At 33.8% G+C, this 17,411-nt stretch overlaps 1 protein-coding gene across 1 annotated transcript in view; it reads right to left on the reverse strand.

The window, feature by feature from the left end:
- LOC145674512 (uncharacterized) overlaps nt 1-14,940 on the reverse strand; it is a 28,590-nt gene extending 13,650 nt beyond the window's left edge. Inside the window, exon 1 of the mRNA XM_081744667.1 lies at nt 14,164-14,940. Coding sequence (XP_081600793.1) covers nt 14,164-14,525 — 362 coding nt within the window. The 5' untranslated portion in view covers nt 14,526-14,940. The remainder of the gene's footprint in view (nt 1-14,163) is intronic.
- Nucleotides 14,941-17,411: the final 2,471 nt, after the last annotated feature.

A 17,411-nucleotide genomic window follows, 5' to 3' on the forward strand; every position in this document is an offset into this window, starting at 1 on the left:
AGTTCATCATAGGTATAAAAATAAACGTATTTATATGCAACCCGCATGACCGTGTCACTCGGCGGGTTAACATAAATGACAGGCGATATAATGTTAACATTTACTGCAATCTACTATGGTTTTTATCATATCACTTGAAAGCGAAAAAGTAAAAATTATCTAAGTAACAAAGTTTATTGCGTTCCGGGGTGACCGCAGCGAAGCGGGGCGGGTTAACATAAATGACAGGCGATATAATGTTAAGATTTACTGCAATCTTCTATGGTTTTTATCATATCACTTGAAAGCGAAAAATTAAAAATTATCTAAGTAACAACGTTTATTGCGTTCCGGGGTGACCGCAGCGAAGCGGGGTGAACGCTGCTAGTATAGTAATACAATGCAATTTTATTTCTGATTGTATATAAATTCCAAGAAAAATTGCATTTCTGGAAATCTTCTCGGGAATATTCCCGATAAATATTTTCTCGGGAATTTACCCAACACTGCCCTTAGGCCTTAACGTCAATATAAAAATAACCCTATTTTTTCTGAAGTAAAATAAGAAAAGAACAATTCATTCACCACATGACTAACGAAACCCGAAATTCCAAACCTCATAAATTTAACTTCTCTACAGAATACCATCCTACACTAAACCATGCAAACATCCATCAGTATTCCCATTCTTAGAGTATCGTATTGTATAATATTATCCTTTTCTTTTTGACCTACTAACCTTCACAAGAATTTTACAATTCCCCTGCGTATTAGTGACATGAGTGACGTGACCCGTCAATCATAGACATATCGATTTAATTATATGTGTAAAAATATGTGATGTCTTCCTATTGTAAATATTCACTAGATATAACAACGTATATTTTCTTTTAGTTCATATCACCTTAAGTAAGTTATTCAAAATTTAACGAGTTTGTTTCCTGCGTGTTAATAAGCACGTTTAATCGTTTAAGCTCTCACGTACACAACTGTACACATAAAGTCACCAGTATATCCAATATCAACAAATCACGCACAATTGTTCAGGTTACTTTTTTCGAAAGCTACTAGTTTAAAAAAGAAAACTAAACCACATTTAAGAAGATCGGTAGATCATACTAGATTAGTAAAAATCTGTTCTGTTTCCTTTCTTTTTTAAAAAGAAAAGTCGTACGAATGGAAATGGATATGAATCGATACCCTCAAATTGTAAAATTAAGTTTAATTGAAGGCGAGATAGAAGAAAAAATCATACGTTTTTCAATTTGGTCTTTTTTGAGGATTGTTTACAGTTGAGATGACATTTTGTAAATCTTGTCAACCGATATTTTTACAATTCTGATCGATTGCGAGTAAAACTGTGGCTGCATGATAGGTCTATTCTAATAACTTATTCCATTGATTACAGCAACAGCTAACAATTACATACATTATTATACATGCAAAGCAAATGTCTACCACAAAGTGATATTACTGGTATTAATCCATAATATTTTAAAAACTAGTAAACTTAGAGGACATGCATGCAAAATAAATTTTAATGAACTGGACGAAACTTTATGGAAACAGTTATTCATGCACTAAGGGATATATCATTATATACCAGAAAATTGACCCAAACCGGAGTCAAACTCATGAACTTACGCATTCATCATAAGACCTCGGCTTTAGCAGAGAGCTAATATCCTTAGCTATTCTTTATAAGCCAGTTAGTACAGGGATGAATCAGCCAAAGTATTGCTAATGGAAGTAAAGAAGTGTTTAACAACTCACAGAAACACGCTGTTTACGCTAAGACAACTACCATGATCAAATTCAAGATGATAAAAAAATTGGTAAAATATTTGCATTTATGAAGAAGTGGTACCGTGTTAGCGGAATGAGTGAAATAACCAACGTAAATGGGTCTAGGATGTTTCGATATAGAGCGTTTTGGTGTAGGATGTTTCGGTGTACGGATGTTTCGGTGTACGGACGTTACGGTGTAAGGACGCTTGGCTGTAAAGGACGTTTCGGTGTATAGCCTAATATTTGATTGCATTAATCATATGCTTGTAATGAACAGTCATGAAATGTCATATTATAGCCACTCTGCAATAGTGTAAACTGATTAACATTGTTATTGAGTCTCATTGTTATTGCTCAATCTCTTCGTAACATTGGCGTATTTTTTTCGTTTTTCTGACTCCATGTCCGCCAATTAACTTATTTGTTCCATTTGAACAGCACTAGCAAGGAGACTTACTGAAGTGTAATTTACTGATTTGAATGAAACTTTGCATACTGGTAGAATATCAAAAAATAATCGTCACGTATTTTTTTTTTTTTTTTTTTTTACTTTGGTAATGGTGCGGGTTTAATGGTAGAAACCACCCTTTGAACGTTAGAGGTAGCCTCCAAGCATAAACAGAAAATAATTATTAAAATAGAAGATTAAATGGTACGGCCAGCTTACTGCCAAGGGGTTTTAGGACTGATTCAGAACCTGACGTTAAAATTACAAAATTCAAATTGGCGGATCTAATATGATGATTACCATTGCAAATAGTCTTCTGGTTTGAAATGTTCTCCAGTTAGCTAAGAACAATTATAATTGGCAGGGACTACTGAGAGAAGGTGCAGACTGATTTGAAACCCTTTCTGTACTTATTTTAAAAGGACGTTTGATTAAATCTATAGCCCAAAAAGTTAGAAGCCAGTGCCGATGCATTTGTCGCGAATATGAAGCAACACGTGTTATTGAAAAAGAATATACTTATAACTCTGATCAATACGGTTTAATTTGGAATTGCAGACGGGACGTACTCTAGTATTTACAGGGATGCAAACAGTAGAAAGTGTGACACAGTCAATACATTCTATGCCTCGTAGCTACATCATACAGCCTTTAATTTCTGCAAATAGTGTTTTGTTATCACCACTGTTAATTGTTTTGTAGGAAAACAATGGAACATTTGGTCTTATAGTCCAACACAACCTCTTTAAATTTGAAAATATCCTTGTGAAAGCGTCAAATCCGGGACAATTAACATCAAGTGTTGTGAGATCATGGTTCCAACAGATTTTTCTTCAAGCGTCTAATGCAAAGTCCATTTTGTTATTAGCTTCGTGGAGTGGACACAATTCATCAATTTTGAACCTAGTTTAAGAACAAAAGAGTAACTCATAATATAAACCATTTCTTCAGGAACGACTGGTAGAATTGAGCCTCTTCTTGTGTTCTTTACGCCGTTAAAAATTTTCTTGAGGCTTTTTTCTGACACTGTCCTCTACAACTATAACATAAATTAATATATCCGTAATAATATAATTAAGATCTCAACACTGATACATAATCAGTTTTCTTCTCCTAGATTTGCTAATTTTATTGGGTATGCATGATATAAAAGCGGTTATTTGGAAGAAAAACCACCTGTGTTTGAACATTTCCTTTCAAAGATTGTGCAGTATTTTGCGATTTGTGCAGTTATTGCCGTAATAAGGTGTGTGTGTGGTGTACACAATGTTTATGCATGACACACTTTTTTACTATATATCATTACCATAAAACGTTTTCCCAATCAATTCATAATTATAACATTTGAGTATATAAGAAGTTCTGACATACAGTGAAACGAGGGGACTCACTATATATAAGTAACCAATGTCAATTACAGCAGCATTTAATTTTTATTTTATTTATTAATTTATATTTTCTACTTCATGAATTTATTTCTCCCTAACGAATATTTTTCATTTTGAAGAGTGGACGTTTCGTTGTAAACATTGGAACATTTACACCGAACCAGCCTCACACCTAAACGTCCTTACACAGACAAAACCATACACCGAAACGTCCTACACCGAAACGCCCTGCAGCAAAACGTCCTACACCAAAACAGCCGTATCCCAACGTAAATGTCGGAATAGTAAAAACTTTCCGTGTCATATCTCATTGACTGAAGATCAAAATAACAGCATTCCTTTGTACTAGGATAACATTTCAAACCAGGATAAAGGTTTAAACTGATGGCAGTGAAGGATAAACTGGGAAGGCGGCATTATTTTTTTTTTAACTATTCACATAACTTCTCCCAAATATCTGTTACATATCCCAACCTTTTAATGGATAACTAACAGTATCAACCTGGTGCGGTGTATTACAAGGGTTATCCTGTACCCAATTTAAACAATTGAAATGAAATGAAATCTTCAAGTTTTACGTCCCACGGTTATGCCGGTTAGGCTAAAGGAGACGGTGATGGAGAGAGATGAGTGAAATGGTGGAATGAAGAAAGTGGGAGGAAACGGAAGAACCCCGAGAAAACCCACGAGCACGGTGTTTGTCCACCACAAAGTTCACTTGGCGGGGGCTGGGATCGAACCCGGGACCCCAAGCACCAGAGGTGAACGCTCTACCACTGAGCCACCGCGCCCCCTTAAACAATTGAATATCGTTTCACAGTGTGAAACTAAGACTTCCGAAATATGCGAATATAATACTTAAATTCCAAGTATACATGTGTAACAACTTGCTGATATAGAGTAAGAAGATCGAAGATAGAATCTGTTCCTTGGAAGCTGGATTTAGCTCAAAAACTATTACTAGCTATGCGTAACTCACTTCTATAGAGATGAATGTTGAAAAAAATCCTTAATTTGAAGCACTTCCAATTTGAATGGAAAGTTACGGAAGGAAATAGAACGTATCGTTGGGCCGCTGACCCGAACACAGAAGAGCTTTTCGACATCTTATACAATTTTTCTATATGAAAATCAGATAATAACAATACTAATGATTTGCAAGAAAACAGCTCCTCGATCCTGTTACCACTTTCGTTTTATAATGATAAATTTTGAAACAGGAGACAGATAACTTTAATCGCTTCAAGTTTGAGCAGGTCTTCAACGAGTAAGATAGATCGTTTCCTCGGCAAGCTGACTCGATTGAACACATGATAGTTTTGTGAAGTTTTAATCTACACAGATAAAGTAATCGATGTATGACACTATTATCTCTATGGATTGTATTAGATTCGACATTTCAATTTGAATTTCAGGCCAAAATTTGTACATGTTTAAATATTTGGTTGTCTAGCAATATTCTTCAGATTTGAAGCTGGTAACACTGTTATCCTGGATGTGTAGGCCTTAATCAGAAATATTCGATTAAACATTTGGTTTCAAATGTAAAAGTTATAAAACTGCCTTCTGGCAACTTTGATGACTCGCTACGGTACCTGTGTTAAGACAAATTTACAAACATTGTAGCTTATTATGATATATTTATCATTTCGTTACGTTCACTGCGTTTTGTTTTGGAAGAAGATGGTAAGATGAATAATGTATAGAAGTTGTATCGTATAAGAGCTGTAAAGAGTAGTTACCAACCGTAGCTTTCAACATTTGTTTGTAGTACGATTCGTGAAGGCACTGAGTATATATTATTTATTTCCCTCCCTTTGCTTGATTGCAAATTGTTCCGCAGGTGTCAGTTTCGCTGATGTATACACTAGGAAAGTAGTACCAGAATCATATGCTGACATGTCACGATACGCTTTTGATATTTAGTTACTTTTCACATAACACTCAGTTAAAAAATAAAGGAATTGATTAACAAATTTTTCATTACCGTAAACAAGTAATAAAAATCTCATTTAAATTTCCTAGACGATTCTCTTGGATACAAAATTGAAAACATCTATGTTGCATCCATTAGTGTGCTCCAGTTCTGAAACTGCGTTCTTAGTCACGGAGAAATTACCTACGGGGCATTTCACACAACGTGTTAACAATAAGATAAAACTGGTTTAGCAAGAGCAATGTCGTTGTAAGCCACAAGGAGCGCAACATATTGCGTGTCACGCGGAGCACGACGTTGTAGGGATAGTGGCAGCTGGTGAGAGGAAGTTGCCGAAGACACGATGAGGGGGCTTAAGTTTCTCTGTGATCAACTCATATAAAACTGTGCATACCTTTCCCTGCGATAGTTTGAAACGTTTCTTTCCATAGAATGTAACTGTGTGAACTGAATTGGCATGTCATGAAATAATAGGAAATACAGAAGAGAAAAGTTTCACACTGTGTGTTTTCAATGATGTCCTTGACAAAATCAAAGTATGACTAACTGGTATTCGAAACACGAAATCTCTTACCATGAATTGGTGTGTTCCGATCCAAGGCGGCTTCCTGATTTAAAATTCGAACTACGCTAAAAAAGCAATGAACCAAATCTGTGGGGAACTTATCGACTAGAGAAAGGAAAACTTATCGACGAACTAAAATTATTTGCAGAGGTTCGATCTAAAACCGAAACGAGATCTTGTGAGTGAATATGATAGTGAATATATAAGTAGTGAGTATGAAGAGGAAACATGGTGAGACGATATTGAACCAGAGATGTAAAAAATCAACTCTAAGACGGCTAGCACGTCTTGCTTCACGGGTGCGATCAAAATTATATACGAATGTCCCATGTATGTCTTATGTTATACATAGCTCTTTAAAGTGTACAAATTCCTCCTTACGATCCCCCTACCATATGTAAATTTTTAACGAGCGTTTTTCAAACTCAAGATTATTGAATCTAGATTAAGGGCGAATCTCAGTCAAGACAACATTGAATCGTTTCTGTTAATGCAGTATGAAATGGATATACTAAAAAAAGTGAATTAAGGTGTCATAACTAACAAACTCTGTCATGATAGTACAGAATTGAAAATATTCATGATTTAAGGTAACAATGTCCTTGTTTCTTGTCATGTAAACAGATCAAAGTGAAAAAAGTTAAATGGTATATATATATATATATATATATATATATATATATATATATATATATATATATATATATATATAACGTGGCACTGCACCAATGGTAATCAAGCTGTTTGAAGCCAAATTGAACTACCATAACTGCATTTTCGAGATGTCAACAAGTACGTGTGAAACTTTAAACCCAGTATCTCCAATACCACAAAAAAAGGTAATTTGCTATATTGTTACATTATCTTTTAATGTGAGCTTATCTATCACTGTTTTCAAAGGCGCTAATTTATCAAAAATCATTAAAAACTACATAGTTCAATCTGGCTACAGATAGTTCGAAAGTGCATTAATTTAATTGCTTTCACACAGCTCACCTGACAACCCCATAATAAAAGGGGTCTAAGTTATACATGACGTTTCCAATAATGTTTATTTATATTCAGAAATGTACTCTCCGCAGCACAATATGCTAACTAGATATGCTAAAAAATCGTTAATTTGAAGCACTTCCAATTTGAACAGAAAGTTATGGAAGGAAAGAGAATGTATCGTTGGGACGGAGGAAGTGAACATAATATTTAAATAGAGAATCGATTACAAGAAACAGCAACCTGATAGATTTTGCCATTCTTCCTCTGAGAAAATAAGTATTAAAATTGAATCTAATGGTTAATTTATACAACTTCCCTATTTGACAGTGTCGGGAATTGTCATTATATATTGTATTGAGACGCTCAATCGCTTGCAGAAAACTGATTCTGGTTATATGCTATCGTTTCTGTTCTATGGCAATAAAAGTTGAAAAATATATTGAAAACGGTTATAATAGTGAATTTGAACCATGTTCGTTTCATGTAGTGTTCTGTGGGTAATCATGATATGCTCAATTTAAACATTCAATTGTTTGCATAAAGCCGCCTTTTCCTATATGATACCTCTTCTGCTCTGTAAGGATAAATGCTAAAACGGGAAATGGCTAACTTGAAATGCTTACCGTTTGAATAGAGGGTTAACGGAGGAGATAGACCTATTCTTAAGAAGCTGAATGGATTGTACGAAACCGTATCTCGATATCTTTTATAGTCTTTACTCTACAGAAATCAGTATTGAAATTACCCGTTTAGAAACTTTCAAAATATTCCGACTTGATAAAGCGCTGTGGGTTGTTATATGGCCATTCCAAACACTCAATCGGTTGTACAAACCGTTTACTACTGACTGTTACCGTTTTCGTCCTATGATGACAAATATTAATACCACAATGGTTAATTTGAATCTATCTGCTTTGAATAGCGGTTAGTGTAAAAATGTGGCATCTTATCTTACAACGGAAGTACTAAACTAAACCATTAGTGTATCTCTCATTGTAAAAATGCAATTCCATTCCGCGATTGTCATGTAGAATTAACTGTTGAAACCTAGATTAATATTAAATTTAGACACTTCTTGATTTGGTAGAGTATTGTCAAGGATCGTGTTATGTTTGACACTCAATTGTTTGTTGAAATTTTTCTTCTTGCTATATTTTCGTTCTCTGGCGATAAAATTTAAATCGGTAGTGGCTAGTATTAACCAGGTTTTATTTGTATAAGATTTCAACGCAGAAGATGGAACATATGCTTGAGATGCTTCATCCCAGGCAAAAAATCACTTCCTGAGAGCTTTTACAATGCTCATTCTACGGAAATCAATTTTGAAACCAGAAGTACTAATTATATGCAGGAAAATAGAGTAGGTTATGCTAGTTGTTAAATTTAACTTTAATTTTTAAGGCTTCACCTTCAATTTCCTGATTTTATATCGAATAGCTCAGAGTTTACATCTTCAATTGCAAAAAGTATGGACATGTGCAAAAAGCCAGTTTGAAGTTGGGTAAATGCTATAAATACACGAGTACCGACAAGATAAGAGAAAACTGATCCTGGTGGAATACAGTCAAAAATAGTGTAAAAAAAAATATTTAAAAAGTTAAGAAATTATGCAATTTAAAGAAAGGGAAAAATACGTGGAAACACAAAATGTATTTAAAAAACTTATATACAAGTAAACCATAAACCCTTGGCTCCATAACATCTTCGTCTGTCTTGGTTCCTTGTACTCTCACGCTCCTGCACTTTCGATTGGATCATAAAATATATTCCAATGTGCAAGAAATCTCATAAAATAGACAATAGTTTTTTTCCTAAAACAGTCATCATTGTGCTTTTCTAACGTAAGCCTGCATACAAGAATGAAATGCTGCTTAGAAGGTGTATTTTTCCATTCTACTATGAAACCGTTGTTCAAAAGGCGGGATGTACTTAATAAATTTGTACTGAGGATTATATTCCTAATATGGGCTGTAGAGGGCAAATTTACACGCAAATAATTAAATAAATAACGTTTTGCTGGCATTTTGTGAGTACAACAGTACACCGCAATAAAATTAACTTGACATAGCTCTGAAATCAATCTAAATAATAATCGTGATCTCAGCCTACAGGAGTACTATATAGAAGAAAGAAAACCCGTTAAAAAATACACTTTTCAAATGTACTAGGAGGATATCCTCTGAGAAAATGCTGCTGCTCTTAACAAAAATTGACTCTAACGTTGCTTTGAAATGGATTTCTAGTCATAATGACCATCTTTTAAAGGAAACCCACAAAGAGGAAACCAACGTCGGACACACTTTTTAAAGGTATTAGGATTCTATTTTGTAAAAAAAAAAAAAAAAAAAAAAAAAAAAGTGCGTAGTTTTTTGCACTGATAAATCTATTCTTAATCTTGTATTCTGAAAACTATTCTTAAAAGAAAAACAAAAAAAAATCCTGGGGTACTTGTATCTACGGCCTTTCTCATGTGTGTCTAAAATCTAAAAGCAGAGTAACAAAATTTATTTCACTCACTTAGTAACGAAGACCTGATCTCAAATTGCATCCTCTGCAGGTAGAAGCAAAATAACTGCCAATAGCTGTTAAAGTTCGAAACATGTTTCAAATAGAATGATTAGGCATTTTTCATATTCTTTTTTTGCCTGGGATATTCTTACATTCCTTTATATTCTCAAATAAGATCTCAATTCATTTCAGTCGCCTAAAAAGAATGAATGATCTCAGAATTATATTATCTGCAGTTATAATCAGAGTAGGACCCGTTCTGATCAAAAAGTTTGAAACAAGTTGATGCTACGATCAAGATTTCTATCCTTGTTTATCAGTACGGACTATAACACTTCCCCCTTCATTCATTAAAAAAAACCTCAGGATTTACTTCCCTCTTCTAGTAGGAATAGCACGATATCAAAAACAGAATTCTAAGATAGGCTCAGAGCAACGCAAACAAAAATTTCGAATCGGAAAGCGCTAAAAATAGAACGAAATAGAACTTTCTTCCAGCTAGGGATATTCTTACAAATGTCTAAATTCTAGAAAAAACAAACTCTAAATTTGTTACACTTAACTGCTAAAAATGAAAAGAAATAAATTATTCGTTTCTCAAGATTGGTTGTGGAATAGTTGCAATTGAAAGGTACAAATCCGAAACATGTTACGAAAATGTTTGTAAATCTTATTCTTGAAATACCATCGATCTTGTAGTTGATACTAGTTTTTCCGCTTCTCAACGCGAAGGATATAATTCGAAATTATCTTATCCGTATTAACTGAGGGAAATGCATTATTTATTGTTATCTGATACAATATAAAGGATACAAGTATGTTCGCAGATAACAGAAACTAAAATTATCCATTTCTTCTGTTTCTTACCTATTAAAAATTTTGACATCACATTTACGCGCTCTGAGGAACTACGGTCTTACTTCAAATAACGTTCTCGGTATTCGATGAGTGAAATAATTAGCTATAGTGTTCTACAATCTAACAAAGGATAACAATATCTTAGGTATGAGCTATAAAAATCTTCCAAATCGTTTTATCTGTAACATGTTTTGAATCTGGATCTATTAATGGCGAGCGTTCGGCTTTTAAACATAGGAGTTACAATTTCGAATTACGCCATTTTGTAAGGTAAGTGAAATGACGTTAAATGTTGGTAGACCTTAAAGAGAAAACGTACCCAAATATGAGTCACAAATTATTTCCTACTTTCGTATTTATTTTAGACGTGTTTCGACATTGTAGGGAGCACTGATGCCTAAAATTGTTATAAATACTTTTATACATCAGTGGAGTAACTGCTGAGTTGATTTTGAGTTTAACGTCCCGTTCAGCAGCAAAGCTATATGAGACGTGGACCTACTGATTAACGTGGAATCCGAATCATATGAGCTCCCGCCGGGAATCGAACCCGGGTCTCCCACGGCAAAGGCGCGTACACTAACCGCTTAGCCACATGGAATAACCCTGTATTGTCCTGGATTACTCAATAGGTTATTACTAATAATGTATATTTTGCAGTTATTTTTCTTGTTGTATGCTATGTTCAAACACTGATATATATATATATATATATATATATATATAGAAGTCTATGTAAAAATTACTTTACTGCACAAACTTGTATTTTTCCTGTAGCAGGCGAAATAGCACTAGCTTCAGAAAAAAATAATGCATAAACAAAATATTTTGAAATAAGGAACTGATGAGAATAAATATGAAGACCAACGTTCTTGCAATTTCCATGTCCATTGCCGATACAATTGCCACTTCTAGTCATAATTATAATAATAAATATTATTACAAAAATTGCGCTAAATTAATACCAATGAGCGAGAACTATTGAGCCTAAAAACTATGTATTCGATACTAATTGCAGCCCTATTTGATTAATCTCTCTTCTCTAGTCTTCGCAATATTTTGGGCTCTTTGACCTCTATAGTACTCTTTTACATATTGTTAGTCATAAGTGCATGTTAACTTGCTGTTATAAATTAGTATATCAACCGAGCTTCACCTTTCTTACATGATGACAGAGAGGGAGAAAGTAGATTTCTAACATCATCTTTAACACTTCCATTTTCCCTGTTCTGGTAAACCAAATAATGATACATAGCCTACAGTTTCTTCAAAACTGTGATGTCTTGCATAAAAGTACTTTGAAGTATACAAACTCTACGGTTTGAATTTCTATACAAGACCAGCCAATATGAAAACATTATTCGGTCGATGTTTACTATAAAAGATAAAGAACTAATTCGTAATAACAGTTCAAATAATACCGTATTGTACATAAATTCATTCACAAAGTAGCTAGCAACCACTGTAAGTTACATGAAAAACAAAATTCAATGTGCTAAATCATGACACGGAAAAAAAATATTTGGGAGTTAAGGAATCCACATAAGTAACATATTTACGTTCCTAATGTATTGTGTTACTCTGGAACACAAATATGCAAGCAATGAAAACATTTCAGGATGTTACTTATAATATCTTTGGGAACGTAAAAATACATATTATACACGTATGATATGTAAGTTTATGCTATACACAGTGTTTTGCGCTATCCTTGTTTTTGTGTATACTTATTTGCGTTGACCCAATTGGTACTAACCAACGCATCCTTTTGCTTCCAATCAGACCAACATCCTGAGCCTTGACTAATTTACATAGCAATCTTTTTCTTTTACCGACCATCAAGCACATATTGGTTAGTGTTGTTTGTACAGCGGTGGACACTTCTAAATGGTACACCTTAGCCGTAAATCTCCATATGGCTGTACCATTTAGAAGTGTCCACCGCTGTACAATAATTCTTGTATCGCCTACGTGCAATAGGACCTTAAAGTGAGCCTGTATGGAGAAATATATGTCCATATCTTAGAAATGATTGCTGAATACATTTAAAGTCGACTTTCTTGAAAGAAATGAATACCGGTATGAAATGAATTTATGGTAAGTCTTTACTTTGACTCCAACTGTCACTTTAATCGGTTCTTATAGGTTCAGTTACTTCCTGGAACTGTTTGTGCGTGAGACACTTGTTAGAACTGTTCGTGCCTTTGGTGTGACGTCTTAGTTCATATTTTTCCCACTAGGTGTTTGTGTAGTCATATGGTAGTTGGTTAGTGTGATATCACATGTTTTGTGTGCATGTATGTGTGTGCTGCTGTTTGTGGCATGCGCGAAGCTCGTAATTGAATTGGTTGAATTGAGTTAGAGAAAACCTATCATAGTTGTGGTCTAAGCTGAAGATATTTTCGACGTATTGTAAAAGTGGACGTTTATTGGTTTCTTGTTTGTAATAATAGCAAGTGTGCTCGGTTTAATAAAACGACGTGTGTGCGGAAAGGAACATTTTTCAGTAATTTTGAGTATTGTGCATGTGTTCTTGGTATCTTATTTTTTCGTGTGTGGAATCAGCAGTTATGAGTTCATTATTCATGAGTGTTCTCCTATGGCGAAATGGTGAGTGTTTTCTTTTTTTAATTCATATTATTTTTATTCTTGATTTGTTTTGCATTTGAGTATTAGGCAAAGTTTGCTGCTGCTTGTCCTATTGTCTTGTTGAGATGTATTTTTTTTTTCTTTGTCATGCACTGATTTATGATTAGAGACGAGTGTTTTTTTTTTAATTTTTCCCTTCTTATCTTAGCTTTATAGTAGTGGTGTGATTATTTATTATTATTTTGGATGTTTTTATGGTACTTGAGCAGGGGGTTGGGGGGCGGTAGCCCCCCATTTAGATCTGAAAATTCATAGTCACCGCTTCACCTGAATTGATGTTTAGTAACATTGTGGCCCTTGTACTTATAGTATAATTCTTAACATCGTTTAGTAACATTGTGGCCCTTGTACTTATAGTATAATTCTTAACATCGTACATTACTTTCACTGTGTTAGTATTTGTAATCGCATCACATGAATCGGTTGAAGTCACTGTTTGGCTCAAAGTAAAAATTTGCCGAATTTATGTATGTATGGTCATCTACAACTAATGAACATGCATTGTTTTGTATAGAATACTCTTTTTTCTTGCATTTTATTAATGTTTTTCAAAGCCCTCCGGAAAGGAGAGGGTAGACTCATTCGAGATAAATCCTAAATAAAATAACAAACGTCCATAGTTTTTGTTACAGTATAACCATTTTGCATTAAGATTTCGAACATTTCAAGATAAATTTCATTCTCACGATCGGTCACTTTACCTAAAAAAAATACAAAACACTATCGTCGAGCACCCATATTGTAAATGTATACAAGAGTAAAGAATTTGGTTAGAAATTCGTAATTAATAATAAAGAATTATTATATTATCATGTTTCGAACTACATAAGATTTGTAACGACGGTATTGATCTTATTATCATAATTTTGTATACAGTTAGTCTATGTGTGCCATCTCATTTCCAAATTGGAGATTAGTAATCTACATTCGAGATATCTCCCATACCTAAATATTATTCATGAATTATTGCCTTTAACCTTGCAAACTTTCCGAACCAATGTATCCGTATTATTAATCTGAGCCAATTACTTTATGAAAAATTGAATATTACCTTTCTGGCCGAACTGAATTTAAACTATTTGTTGTTAATTGTTGGGAGTCCTTTGAGTGTGACGCGCAAGTCTCTTGAACCACTAGTTTTCTTGGCGTTTCAATATCACTTTCAAATGCAGGATGTTCTACGGCAAATTCTGATTTCACCGTATCAACGTTTAGTTTCTCATCCAAAGAATACATAGCTGCATCCTTCTCCATTGTTTGCTCTCCTTCCGTTGTAGATAATACTAATTCTTTGTTGTCAGTCATCAGTTCATATGTCCACCCTTTCCCTTCGAGTGGATATACCTGTGGTAAGTCATAATAAATTTCTTCTTTGCACATCAATTCCAACTTAACAGGTGACTCACCAGCCATTATGACTTCAAATGTAATAAGAATTTGACACTGTTCTTATACTTCCCTTGACTTTTAAGCTGCCAGTGTTAATGAAATGATTGACAAGACCGTTCACAGCAACTTTACACTTGCAATCAAACATACGATCAGATTTTAATAAAATACATAATAAATGCAGTTTGAAAACAGTAAGTTCTTCTTCACAATTTTTATGTACCAGGTAGCAAAGACCATTGGGCAGTTATTACGTGTATTAAGCGTATAACAAATTATAAAAGCGAATTACTTAACAAAAGAATTATAGTACAGAGTAGATAAGTTATGTCCCCTTCAGGGAAGAATACAAGTACGGTTGAGGAAGCGGGGAACAGAAGGATGTAGTTGTTGCCCTCTGAAAACTTCTACGATAGTTTATCTTGTCTTGTCTTATGACTATTATCAGTCAAATAGGTAGGTGCACCAGCTCACTAGTCGTATGGGCTACAAATGCTAAATGGTCAAATGTGTACCTCAAACAGAGGATTTATGATTCAAAAGAAAAATTGAGTAAAATGCAGGACACAATCGGGAAGAAATGACATAAGTCAGGAAAATAGTCAAAGTCAGGGAAAGGTCAAAATCTTTAAAGAAGTTCAGACAGGGAAAGAGGGCGAAAAGCCAAGATGAACAGGACAAAAAAATTAAGGGTAAGTGAGAAGTATAAAATGTAAAAAAGAAAGTGTATAAAAAAGAAGGGAATGTATGTACGTGTAAATGTAACAGAAAGTGTAAGTGTAGTGTTTGTGTATAGTAAGGCCCACTTAACCTTCTTCCTCTCGTAGCACCACCAGACACGAGGCACCCGCTATAACAGCCACTGCCGAACTCCGATAGTTTATTACTCTCCAAAGGCAAACTTTTTCTCAGATTTTCCAGGTATATGGTGAATGCCATGTTTGTGTGAAATCCAAAGAAATGCTCCCTTCTGATCATTTGGGGGGGAGGAGATGCTGTAAATCAAGCTTCAGTGACACCTTACACATGGCTAGCCAGCAGTTAAAGAGCAGAGAAATTCCGTCTTAGTCTTTAAAATGAGAGACGAAAAAAAAATGTTTGAAAAACTTATCAATGAATATATTGTATTTGAGAGTAAATATGTGACTCATTTTGCTGTAGTTTAATTTATTAGACTACAGGGAAAATCTAGAGAGATTGCTTGAAAAAATAAATACAAGTTATTTGACACATTTTTCAGTCTCGATACTTCCATAGCCAGAAAACAAAATTATAAATCAATTTACCTCGCATCACCATTGAATTTATACTTCTTGCAGCTAGCATTCATTATCGACTCAAACAACTTTTATTATTATTATTATTATTATTATTATTATTATTATTATTATTATTATTATTATTATTATTATTATTATTATTATTATTATTATTATTATCTCTTATATTTTGATTTAAAGTAGTTTTGAACTCAAAAATTTGACAGGATCTGTGATTACTGTTCTTCGTGGTGATTACCCGTTTGTTAATTTCGTAGCTTTCTTCCTGAAGAAGAATATCATCATGGTTTATTATCTAAAGGAATTAGCTGTTATTCTTACAGTTCCCAAAACTTTCTTACAGCACTTACGAACATTAATGATGGAAATGCAAATATCGGGATAATTTATACAAAACTGAAGGGTAGTTACTGGGATACATATAGTATGTAGTTGAAACATGAATTCAAATGTTTGCTTTTGATTGGTAAAACAGGAAATTGTCAACAAATCTTTATCTTGTCGTCTAACAGCTGCTCACAGTTTTTAGAGGAAGTTTTTTCCAAACATTTTTTTAAGTAGTTTGTTTTGTTAACAAAATTTCAATAACTAATTGCCAATGGTTACTCAAAGTTAAAATATAACCTCCTTTCTTTTTTGTATCTGATCAAAATACTTGTAATTACGGTTATGAAAGAATTATCCAACAACTTACGAAGGTGAGCGATTTGACCCAAAATTATTCATTTCAGTTGCAGTTATGCTTGGCTATTAAGGGCAAATTATGGGGCAATTGATCAGATTTGACTCTGAATCTGAACAAATTTCAGACTGATTAAAACTATATACATATTAATAGAAATACTTATCAGGCATACAAATAAGCAGTAGAATTTAGTAATAAACTGAATGGGACAGTCTGAAAGATTAGTGAAAAACATAAATTAAGAAACTCGAGCAGAAACAGCAAGGTAACAATCAAATGATATTTCTGTTCATACGCTAAATATATGCCCTTTAACGTACAAACTTTATATTTACTAACATTCAGATATAAGAAATAAATGACAAATTAAGAGTACTTTTTAAAAATGCTCACTTTTAAAGGATGAACAACGAATGATTAAAAATGGAATACAATGCAAGCAATTACATACATTATGACCACCCCACCCGCAGCAATAAAACAATCTTTCTTTAATTTCAGTCATCATATCTTAAATATATGCCTCTTTATCTTAAATATAATATACACTACTTTACTACTTTAAATCCATTTTTACTACTTTCTAAATTGACAATTTGAGTGCAAATGACAATGCAGAAAGAAACGCGCCTTATTTCTTTTATCCGTATTTCTTTTTCAACTCACAGCTGAAAAAACTACTCTGCTCATGACGTACTTGAACAATCGTAACAGACAAAAAAAGAAACAAGTTTTGTGAAATGGAACACGTTCTGATTTACTGGTTAGCAAGGTGCCGAGAAAGCAATTTTTCTTTAACAAACATAATACACTACAAGGATGCTTGAGTGGTTTATTTTTGCCTTGTTTAACGCAATTTATTACTACTTTCGTAAAACTTTTCGTAGTGTGGCACGCCTTGCACCCAAGAATGTTTTTTTTTCTTTACAAAGCAAACAAACAATA

The sequence above is a fragment of the Thermobia domestica genome, chromosome 17, assembly GCF_964235325.1.
Source record: "Thermobia domestica chromosome 17, izTheDome1.hap1.1, whole genome shotgun sequence".
Taxonomy (NCBI): Eukaryota; Metazoa; Arthropoda; class Insecta; order Zygentoma; family Lepismatidae; genus Thermobia; species Thermobia domestica.